This window comes from Martes martes, assembly GCF_963455335.1.
Source record: "Martes martes genome assembly, chromosome: 8".
In the NCBI taxonomy this organism is placed as follows: Eukaryota; Metazoa; Chordata; class Mammalia; order Carnivora; family Mustelidae; genus Martes; species Martes martes.
The window spans coordinates 91,060,825-91,073,120 of NC_137895.1; the positions used below are offsets into that span (position 1 = coordinate 91,060,825).

Genomic DNA, 12,296 nt, shown 5'->3' on the forward strand with positions numbered 1-12,296 from the left:
CATTTGATTTCATACATTTTTAGCACAAAGAACTTTTGGCATTCTGGGGTACCTGGGTGGCTCAGTTGGTTAATCATCTGACTCTTGATTTCAGCTCAGGTCACAATCTCAGGGTCATGAGATTGAGTCTCGGCTGGGTGTGGAGCCTGCTTAAGATTCTCTCTTTCCCTCTCCATCTGCCCTTCCCCACACCCCGACTCACACACCCTTTCTCTCTCTCTCTCTAAAAACAAAACAAAACAAAAAAAAAGAGGTGCGGAAGAATTTTTAGCATTCTTTTAAGTGGAACTTTAAGGGAAATAGCTTATCTCAGCTTTTTTGTGTGTAAAAATGTGTTATCTTGCTTTATAGCTGATGGGCTTTTTGCTGAACAAGAATTTTAGTTTTTTGTTGTTGTTGCCCTTTCAGCATTACAAAGATGCCATTCCATTGTCTGCATACTGGTGAGTTTTCTTTGCTTTTCAGCCCATTCCCAGATTTCTGGATCCTAGGAGATTTTTCTCTACTCTGTTATACTGCCCCCATTTTTGGAGATTGACTACCATGCATCTTGTGTTGATTCGGAATATATTAAAAGGGTTTCTTTTAGCTCTATATCTTCTTCCTCATTCTTCTGCATTTGAAAACTTGAAATATATTCAGAAGACATTTGACTTCCATCTGGGACAATATCTGTCCCTTCCCCCAAGATTTGATATACTGCTTGAGTACCTGGCATGGATTTGTGGGAAAGAGTTACATGAGAAAATTCGCTCTGACTAGAGAAACTTGAAATTCCAATCTGTCAAAAGGGCTCTTCTGCAGCCGTTAAAGTTACATTAACATTTTGGGTGGTTTCTTTTACTTTTACCTATGGTAAATGCCTCCATCTTTATCACCTCAGCTTTTGTTGAGAGCAGTTGAGAGAAGTTTCTCTCCTATGAAGAATGTATTACTTTATGTACTTTATTTTGTTTAGGTTTCTTTCAATCTTCTAGATCTTCAGATCACTGAGACTTTTTAAGACTATGATTTTGTTATGAATCTGTTTTGTTTTTATTATAGAGGTCAAAGCAACAGAATGTGACTCTCTACACTCTAACAAGATAGGATATTGTACGACTTGCCTTTGATTCCACTCTATTTGAAATTTCTCTGAACTTTTCTTAAACTAATAAAGAAACTGGAGGTCAATGATGAGAAATCAGACAATAACAACCTTCATTCTCCTCAGACTGACAGATGACCCTCAACTTCAGATTCCTATTTTTATGTTTCTATGTTTCACTTACATGTCAAATATAACTGGGAATCTGACCATCATATTCCTCACTTTGGTTGACTCCCACCTCAAAACACCCATGTACTTCTTCCTACAGAATTTTGCCTTATTAGAAATTTCATTCACATCGGCTTGTATTCCTACGTATTTATACAACATAGCAACGGGTGACAGATCAATAACTTATAGTATCTGTGTCATTCAAGTGTTTTTTATTGATGCATTTGGTGTAACAGAATTTTTTCTTTTAGCCATCATGTCTTATGATCGCTATGTAGCCATCTGCAAACCCCTGCATTATATAACCATCATGAACAACAAAGTCTGTGGAAAATTTGTCCTCTACTGTTGGGCTGCTGGTGTGTTGATCATACACCCACCAGTTATGATGATAGTAAATCTAGAATTCTGTGACTCAAATGTAATTGATTATTTCTTCTGTGATTCATCTCCTATCTTGAAGATTTCATGCTCAGATACATGGCTTTTAGAGCAGATGGCGATAACCTGTGCTGTATTGGCCTTCATCACAACCCTTCTGTGTGTTGTTCTGTCCTATGTTTACATTATCAAGACCATTATAAGATTCCCCTCTGCCCAGCAAAGAAAAAGGGCCTTTTCCACCTGTTCTTCTCACATGATTGTTGTTTCCATCACATATGGAAGCTGTATCTTCATCTATGTCAAACCTTCAGCAAAGGACTCAGTGGCTATTAATAAGAGTGTGACAGTGCTAATGACATCCATAGCTCCCATGTTGAATCCATTCATTTACACTTTGAGAAACAAACAAGTGAGACAAGCCTTCAGTGACTCATTCTAAAGAATTGCATTATCCTCAAAGAAGTAAGGGAATGCTAAAATCTAAGAATCAAGTTTTCAAAATATCAGAGTTTCCTAAACATAGTTCTTTAAGTTAACAAGTCATTCCATCTTCCTCATCAATCTGTCCTGATTCAGATTAACTTCCTCAAAATATCCTAAAGCCCACATTCCAGTTCATTCTTTACTCTTCTTAAAGATGAATATCTATTGAGATAATATCTCTTAAGAGAAAACGTGACTTTATGTTCATAGGAAACACATTAATAGCTATACCTTCTCTTAACTTAAGCAAACCTACAAAATATTACAAAATTTTTAAATGATAGAAAATAAATATGACACAAACAAAAAATCAATGCCTAATTTATGAGAGATGTGTTTAGAACAAATTGACATTGGTCTACCATAAGGAAATTGTATTCTGAATCTAAAAAGAAAAAAAGAAGACCCAGGATCACTGCCTCAGGCATCACACATATTGATACTTTGAGTTCTGAACAGTTGGATAGAACTAAACCCTATCATAATCCTGCCATAAATCTTGATGATTGAGGTTGGCCAAATGTGCACCAGTACTAAAATGGACAAATGACCTCACCCTCCAGAATATTTTGAATATTTTCTCTATGCCTATCCAGATCTATTTCCATTGTTTCCATGCTTCATAAGACACCTTACAAATGTCATAAGTAAATTCCCTTGATCTCTGGCTTCAAGGAGAGTTTATCCAATGAGAAAATCTAATAAGAGATTAGAGTTTAGGAGGAGAGTGGAGTTGAGTATCTATTTCATCCATTTATTCCTTTTGGAGTTGCCTATAGTTGGCTACATCCTTCTACCAAAAGCTAGAACTCCTATAATACTAGGAGTCACTTTCTCCACTTTCTAGTAACTGTTCCCTCATCTTTCACTTTCCCTTCAGGCACAGGGGTATTAATGGCTCTCCATATTGCTATACCTGCACAATACACCATCTCTTTTTCACTTCCCTCAATAACAGATGAAGTTTATAAATAGTTTTTTTTTAAACTGCCATATGTAAATATCCTATTTTTTTTTAGCTAGTACATTCTTATTCTTTACTACATGACTAAATTGGCAAAACTTCATAATTCTTGATGTTTGAGTCCTTGATATAAAAAAATTCCCACCTAAGTTTTAAATTAAAAATAATTTGAAGCTCTGAAAAACAAATACACTTGAATCCTAAGATAGTCCCCATGATCATGAAGAACACTGAACATTTATTCAAACTTCTTCACCCATCCCTGGAATCTCCTCTTATAAAATTGATTATTTTGCATCATAAAAAAGCCATTTAAATTATTTACCCTCTATTCTTTCCCACATTAAATTCCTGGTAGTTTAATATTTTGACATTAAAAATGTTTAAAGTTTTTATGTCTTTAATGAAAGTGTGTATTAAATTTAAAAACTTAAACACTATCTTTATAGTCTATATAATAGTTTATACTCCAGACTATTTGCAGGTAAAAAGCAAGCAGGATAGTCTAACTCCTGCTTAAGATTCCAAAAGGTGTTTAGAATCCCTGAAACTAAAAGCCTACCACCATTCATAACAACATGTCATCTTTTGGGTTCAAGGATTACTGACAGATGTAGCTTATAGACCCATCTAATTAAGGGCTAAGGACCAAGAGTCTGGAAAACTTCAGAAGATTTATTTGGCTGAGTCTTAGTCTGTATTTATATCTCTACTTTGTGAAGTTATTTACTCATCATTAGGAAGAAATGTGATGCAGCAGGAGGACAGATAGGGAAAAGAAAGAAATGTGATAAGTTAATGATCAATAGCTGGTTCTCAGTTTTGTCACTATCTAGCACTATCAAACACTTGTCTAATGAATTATAACTTACCATAATGGACATTTTTTCTGAACATAGTTTAAGCTGGCATATTTATTAAATATGTAAAGGAGATAAATGCATTTTATTTACTTCATGAATCTGGAAAAGTAAAGAAATATAATCAAAAGTGAGATAAGAATTTACATACTTGCTTTGTTAATAATAGAATATTGAGAAATAGAATGCTTTCATTCAAAGATCAGAGACAAGATAATAAGATCCTCAGTCTACATATCTCTTTAACATTCTACTGAAGATTCTAGGTCATTAAATAAGGCAGGGGAAAAAAATCAAGCATCCAGAATAAACAAGAAGAAAGGAATCTATCTTTATTTACACACCACATGGTTATCTATGTAGAAAATTTTCTGGAATCCTTTTAAATACTAGAGCAAATAAGTGAATTTAGCAAGCTTGAAGAATACAAGATCAATACACAAAAATCAGTTTTCTTCTAAATACTAGCAACAAACAATCAAAAACTGAAATTATAAAAACATAGACAAATTGACTTAAAAATATAAAATACTTAGATAAATTTGACAAAATACATGCAAGATTTGTACAGAGGTATATAAAATCTGGCTGTGATAAATTAAAGAAGACCTAAGTAAATGGAGAAATATATCATGTCCACAGATTGCAAGACTCAATGGTGTTAAGATGTCAATTTCCTCCCCAAATTTTTCTATAGATTGTATATATTTTTTTATAGATTGTATATTTTATTCTTACCAAAATCAGCAGATTTTTCTGCAAAACTTGACAATCTTATTCTAAGATTTATACACAAATGCAAAAGATGTAGAATATCTAAGAGTTCTAAGAAAGAACAATTTTGAAGAACAAAACTCCCCTAAATTCAAGACTTATGACTCTATAGTAACTAAGATAGTAATTGTATCAAGATCAAAGGATAAATGGAATAGGAAAGAGAGCACACACATAAATTATCATTTTATTTTTTACAGAGGTCCAAATATTGTCATGTATATTACTACAGATTCTAGAGATATTAAGAAGAAATGAGGTAACATTCTAAATGACATATGCCAATGAATTTTTACATGTATTTCAGTGGAAAAATCTCCCAGAAAAGCAGAACTCACCAGAAATGACATGCAATTAATTCAAATATTAGTATTTCCATATCTATAAAAAGGCAAATGTAGCTGTTAAGAAAAATTTTCCCATAATGCAAATGCCATGCCCAAATGGCATTCCAAGTAGATTGCTCCAAACACCATCAGTCTTACACAAACTTCTCAAAATGTGGGGAGAGAAAAGCAAAACACACAAATTTTTAAAAGCCCAGAATAATCTGATATGAAAGTCTGGTAAGAATATTAAAAGAAAGAAAATTTACAGGCCAGTATCTCTCATGATGATAGACACAATATTCCTAAGTAAAACATTAGTAAACTAGTAAATCAAATCAAGCAATATGTGAAAACAGTAATACATCATGATACATTACAATTTCTTCTGAGAAAAACCAAGCCAGCAAGAATGATATTAGAAAAAGGTCCCAGCCCTCATCTCCACACAGACTTAACAACCATCCACAGATGACACCATTGGATTTCAGGTAAGAGGTTACAGCATGCTGGTGATGCACAGAAATAAGACACATTGGAAAGAATAAGAGGAGCCACTCACTTTACCCATATCATACCTCCCCCAACATGGCACGGCATAGTGCCGACAAAGACTAAGTTGAAAACTGTCACAAGACACAAAGGTTATTATATAATGATAAAGAGTGAATCAACAGGAATATAAAAAAATTACATATACACCCAACATCGGAGCACCTAAATATATAAAGCAAACATTAACAGAATCAAAGGTAGGGACACCAGGGAGGCTCAGTCAGTTAACCATCTTCCTTCAACTCAAGTCATGATCCCAGAATCCTGGGATCAAGTCCCACATCAGGCTCCTTACTCAGTGGGGTGTCTGCTTATCCCTTTGCCTGACACTCCCCCTGCTTGAGCTCACTCTCTCTCTCTCTCAAATAAATAAATAAAATCTTTTAAGAAAAAAATCAAAGGAAATAAAAAATTTTTTAATCAAAGGGAGAAAAAAATAGCAATACAATAATAGTAGGAGATTTCAAATACCCCATTTTTAACCCCAGAATATCCAGACAGAAATTCAATAAGGAAATAGTGGACTTGAACATGCTGTAGAACAAATGGATCTCATAGATGCAAGAAGAATATATCCTAGAGATCTGTTGTACAGCATAGTGTCTCCAGTTAACAATACTGTAATGAATGCTTAAAAATTTGCCCCAAGGGATGGCTGGGTGGCTCAGTTGGCTAAGCGTCCAACTCTTGATTTCGGCCCAGGTCAAGATATCAGAGTCCTGGGATCAAGCCCTTCATCAAGCTCCTTGCTCAGTGTGGAGTCTTCTTGAGAGTCGCTTGTCTCCCTCACTCTCTCCCCGCCTCCCCACCTTGCAGTCTCTCTATTTCTTCAAAATAAATAAATAAAATCTTTGAAAAAAATTTGCTCCAAGACTATAGATCTTATGTTAAGTTCTTGTCACAAAAGATAATTTTTAAAAATTTGTTCTAAGAATATATTTGTTTTATATTTTAAAATATACAATTTACATTTTCTTAATAATAAAAATATTTAAATAAATTAAACTTAAAAACAATAAAATGAAACAAATTAGAAAATTCCCTTTATAATCCCAATGAATATGGAATAGTTTATAAAATTTAAAATTTATTATCGATAAAATTCTCAACAAACTAAGAATAAAAGCAAACTTCTTTTTCCATTGGAGGGAATATAAATAACAATTTGATAAATATAGAAGACTTTTTTTAGAAAACTTTTTTTAAGGACCAATCATAAAATAGCTAATACTAAAAGAAAGTTTTACCCAAATTTTTGAAAATAATATAAATAAATAAATATATTTGAAGACTGATAATAAGTTAAGTTTGCAAAAATATTTATAGAAGTATTATTTGCTGAAAAAAATAAATTTCTATACAACCATATAATTTACATCTATTTATTTGATAATAAACAATTGCAGACAAATTTTCAAAAGTTAGGAGTGGCATGAAAAACTGATGGAATCTTGAAATGTACATATCACAAGTCACCAAAAATGATGATGCATCTGAAACTAAAGTAACATTATGTATCAAATGTACTTCAATAAAAAAATAAAAAATTTTTAAATGATGGTTCATGTTCTACAACTAGTGATTTGAAAATAGTTTTGTGTTGTTTGTGTGACAAAACAAGTTATCAAAATCATATAAGAGGCATTTAGACAGTATTAAATATGTATGTAAAATGTTAACATTTGTGCATAGGAAATATTGGAAGGAGTAAGTATAGACACAGTAAAAGTACTTATCACTAAATTTGTGGTCATTATATACTTTCTTAAGGTTATCTGATTTTTTGGGACACCTGGATGGCTCAATCAGTAAAGCATCTGCCTTTGGCTCCAGTCATGATCTCAGGCTGGGATAGAGCCCCAGGTGGGGCTCCCTACTCAGTGGGGAGTCTGCTTGTCCCTCTCCCTCTGCCCCACCCTCTACCCCTGCTCATGCTCTCTCGTGCATGCTCTCTCTCTCAAATAAATAATTTTTTAAATTATCTTTTAATTAAGACATGTGATAAGGAAGAAAACTAGGTCCTTATACCACCCATAGGAGGTATGGAACAAATGCAGAAAAAACAGACATGTACTCTACCATCTGATTTTTAATGCTGTGTGTTGGCCTGTATTGAATAGTATTGTTGAATCTTTCTTTCTCGGAAGACACTGTCCTCATTGCTACATCTTTCAGGATTTCTGCCAAATTCATTACACAAAAGATTCATCAGGGATTTTCTGAAATAGGATCACTGAAGTTCCTTGTGTTTATTCATTTCATTTTAGCTTTGGCAAATAAAATAGCTGTTAAACTTGTTAATGTAAAACTTCTCACCCTACCATAATAATCAGAATACCAACCCTTTCAAAACCAGAAAGAGCACCACATATTCCAAAAACCTTTGAATTCTGTATCACCTTCAACCTTAGAGCTCTAAAATGGGATGAAGTCGTTAACAAGAAAAACTTGGCAATGTGCTGGAGACCAATAACTCAGAGATCACAGGCATTCCAGACTCCCTGTAAGGGGAGTTGCTTGTCCACTAGCGAGAGTGCTCAGAAGTTCAAATGTAACCTTCTGCTAACAAAGTCTATCTTCCTAGTAGTAATCAGCAGGAAACGTACTATTAAACATCCAGTGAAAGCTATCATTGACTTCAGAAGAGTAAGTATGACAGTTGTGATTTCACTTGCTTTTCTTTTTGAGAAATTAGATCGAGAACAAATTTGACTTACATTTACCAAAATTAGTAATGTATATAGCTACTTGAAATACTGTACAAAAAATTAGGTTTATATCGTTATATTTTCTGTAGAAAATGTGACTTTAGCGTAGCCAAGATAGTATACAATGAGTGTTATTGACATGAATTATTATCTGGCATGAATTTGCTCTCCACTTCAAAGTGAAGCAATATAAATTTATATGAAAAATTACCTCTAAACATGACTTACTAGCTAAGTTAATGATATAATAAATGGTCTCTTCACCTTAAAATTTTTTAAACTCTCTGAAAAACATATAGAAAAAAAAGTCAGTTATAATCATTTCTCAATAATTTCTCAAAAAAATCATTACAATAATTTCCTCAAACTTTGTCTCTTGGTATTTTGCACATTAGAGGAGAGCATCAACAACTAGAAGAAAAGATGGATATTTTAGAACAATAGACTGTGTTTGTACACACTAAGTGCTCATAAACTCAGGAAAAGGGATTGACAGGAGGTTAGGTGGGCTATTGAGATAATCCTTCAGTGTGTCTTAATTTGATCTATTTAGTTATATCCCATGTATTCGTACAATCCATGGCTCCCCAGAAAGTTCACCATCATGGTGACTCTACACTTTGAGGCTTTATAGGAGCTAGACACATCTGGTATCTGACCCTGCTCCCAATTCTAAAAGAAGGTAAGATTTTAAAGAAAGAAAGGAAAATATTCACATTGTATTATAATCAGAGCCTCCAGGGAAAACTCTTTTCTATTCATTGATACAAACTAATCTCAAACCCTATAAGCACTGATTTAGGAATTAAAATACCTCCCTTTGGTTCAGGAATTAAAATACTCGAGGTTATAATATAGCTAATTAGTAATCACTGAGAAAGAATTATGAAAGAGCACTGACACAAACTCAGAACACAAAGTCCTTAAGCATGTTAATATGTTACTGAAAGATGAAATGAAGGGGTATAAATTGCAATAATGAGGGGAAAATTACATATTTGCTTGAGATAGGAACAAGAACCCAAGGATCATTTTGTTCTTTGGTTTGGGTGTTATGATTAAGGTATTAAAAAGATTGTAATATTTTAAGGTAAATAACATATGATAAATTATGTATTCAATTGTTTAAGCCTTGTATTTAATGTTCATATTTCTGTTATTTATAATATATAGGTCTACTTGTAGAAGGAAAATATAAAAGCATATGTTCCAAAATATTTGCTCTCTCTGTTACAGTAGTTCACATTCTTTTCCCCTTTTAACATATCAGACAAAATTTTTCTAGTTTATAAATTATTCATATAATAAAAATGGATAAAGAATAAATGAGAGATCTTATAATTTTCAACTCTCTTAGAATGTCTGAAAATAAATAAACATAAGTTAGACTGATATTTTAAACTATGTTCTGGCAATCTGTAGCAGATGTTATTGACACTCTTTTCTCTGAGGACATTGTCATTAACTATTGTTAGAGGTTTTTTGTTTTTACCACTTCAGTACACAGAAGATGAATTAGTACCTTTTGAATGTATGTTATAAAAGAACTTCTGATCGTTCAACTTAATTATAAATCACAAGTGTCGTATTGGTAGTGTAAAAACCTCTCAGCCCAGGGAATTTCAAACATTAGGTTTTCCTCCCAAAGACATTATTCTGAACATTACTCACTTGGAAAAGTTTTTCTTTCCAAAAATGACAAATATTGGAAAATAATGAAGAAAATATTGTCCAGAAAATACTGCCCATACATGAAAACCATTAGGGGTATGCTTTTGCACTACATTGTAGATAGCAAACACCATAAATTCCCAGGGCTACATGTGCTTAACATGAGTGACCATAAGTTCATACACAAATCAAATGCACATTCATTTTCAATTTTGTATCTTTAAAAATTTTGGTGGTTTCATAGTGAACAGAAGCTAAGAGTAACTTTTAAAGCATGAAAGTACTACTACTGGATACATGAAAGTCATTAACAGCAGTAATTAGGAAAGGTCATCAAAATGTATTACTGATTGTCATGCAATAGTATCGTGCTATACCTTCAAACTAAAGAGAATCTCAGGTGATACTATTTTATTTGCAATCCTACAAGCATTATAAAGTGTAAAATATTTGAAAGATAAAATAAAAATTTATCAATCACACTTTGGAGACAATTTTATCAAAACTTCATTCTCACTTATAGGATAGATGGGTTTTCCATGGAACAATGCTATTTATAATTGCAGTAAAATAATCATATCCAGAGCCTCCATTTCTTAAGGGGTACATGGCTTAGTTCAATGCCATAATGAAGCATTTGGTGTCTGTGATTTGAAGAAACGAGATTCAAAGGGGGTAGGTGGGTTCCCAAAGAGAGTCTTCACTGTATCTTAATGTGATCCACAGAGGTCATTCCCTGTGTGACCCTACTACCTTTCAGAGTTCCAGTTCTCAAGAAAATCTAGAGCCTGGCTGATGACATTTATCTGAGATAGTGGCATAATTGTGAGAATGGGACACATAGATGGAGTTGACCCTGTACCCACCCTGGTAAGAACAGAATATTTTAATCAATGCATTGAATCCATTCTTGTAACTTTTGGAGTATCCTGGGAAAATCCATTATCATTATTGATACAGGAAAAACAGCAAGCCCTAAAGACACTGAAAATATTTAATTGGTTGCTATTGTAATTAATGTGCGATAACAGGGAAAAAGCTATGAAAAAGCTATTGACTCAAACTTAGTATTACGAAGTCAACATATTATTTGATTATCCCAATGACAGATATCCCAAAGAAGCAAAATGGAATTTCAAAAACTCGTTTGTAAGAGAAGGCAATAAAGAAAAGTCAATTGTTTCTTTAGTAATAAATATTAGCAGAGAATGTGGCAGCTTTGTGATATGACTTAATTCAGTAACCAACACTTCACTTTAATGCAAATAAATAAGTAAATAAATAAATAAGTCCCACAAAGAAATAAAATACAAAATATGAGAGCCATGGGCATAGAAATTCTTTAAAAAGCAAATTCAGTGATAGAACAATATCAAGAAGAAGTCCAAATAGGAAACAGGAAAGTTTTGTATGTATCTGGAGAAAAATACTGATGTTGGCATTCAACCAATAAACATTTGTTAGGAATTGGCTACATGCCTTGGCTGTGTTGGTTTCCTTGGTTATCCCAGTTAAAGAAAAAACAAAAAACAAACAAACAAAAACCACAGTTCCTAATCTCAACAGACTTGCCTTCTCAGGGTAAGTACTATGATAGAAATAAGCATTGTTTAACAATGGTGGATAAATGGGGACTGGGAGATCCAACCCAGCCACCAGGTTTCTAAAGACTTCCCAAAAGATATAATGTGTAGGCTCAGAACCAAAGAGAAATTGATGTCCTCAAAGTGAATGTTCCTCAAGAAATGTTAAAGAAAGATAAAGTAGAAGAAGGGAAAGGACAGAAGGTCCAGTTGATCCAGACAGGTGTTTCCTATGAAGTTATTACATAACACATGACATACCATGTGAGTTCAATTACCGTAACCAATTAGCTTTATTAGAGGAAACATACTAGATGAAAAGGATAGGGATGCATAGTCCACAAAACCAACTTTGCATGTGTTCAATATGAGGTATAAGTAGTTACATTTACTTGGATTTCAGAAATCACTACTGGATATACAGATAGAAGAATTATTACATATAGGTTCTATTCAAAATCAGAGTACTTGATGCATATACTCCCCAAAGTGTATATACACTTTATATACAATGCAACAAAACCATTATTTTGTTACAGGGGTTTAACATTAAATTATAGTTGATGAATGATTTTGGAGAGTTGCTATAGCAGTCCAAATTATTTGTTATGTAAATATGTTCTATCAAGAACCAGCCTACAAGCAAAGAAATGATACTGGTAGTGACCTTTAAGATTTTAGCTTCAAGGGTGAGACAAGATGGCGGGGAAGTAGGAGGAGGCGCCTT

General features: G+C 33.2%; 1 protein-coding gene across 1 annotated transcript; it reads left to right on the forward strand.

Moving 5' to 3' along the window:
* Positions 1 to 1,172: 1,172 nt before the first annotated feature.
* On the forward strand, positions 1,173 to 2,084 carry LOC308347504 (olfactory receptor 6C2-like; the record flags this gene model as incomplete). Its single annotated transcript, XM_080810973.1, has 1 exon — positions 1,173 to 2,084. The coding sequence occupies one exon, from the start codon at positions 1,173 to 1,175 to the stop codon at positions 2,082 to 2,084; it is 912 nt and encodes a 303-aa protein (XP_080667099.1).
* Between the last annotated feature and the right edge of the window lie 10,212 nt (positions 2,085 to 12,296).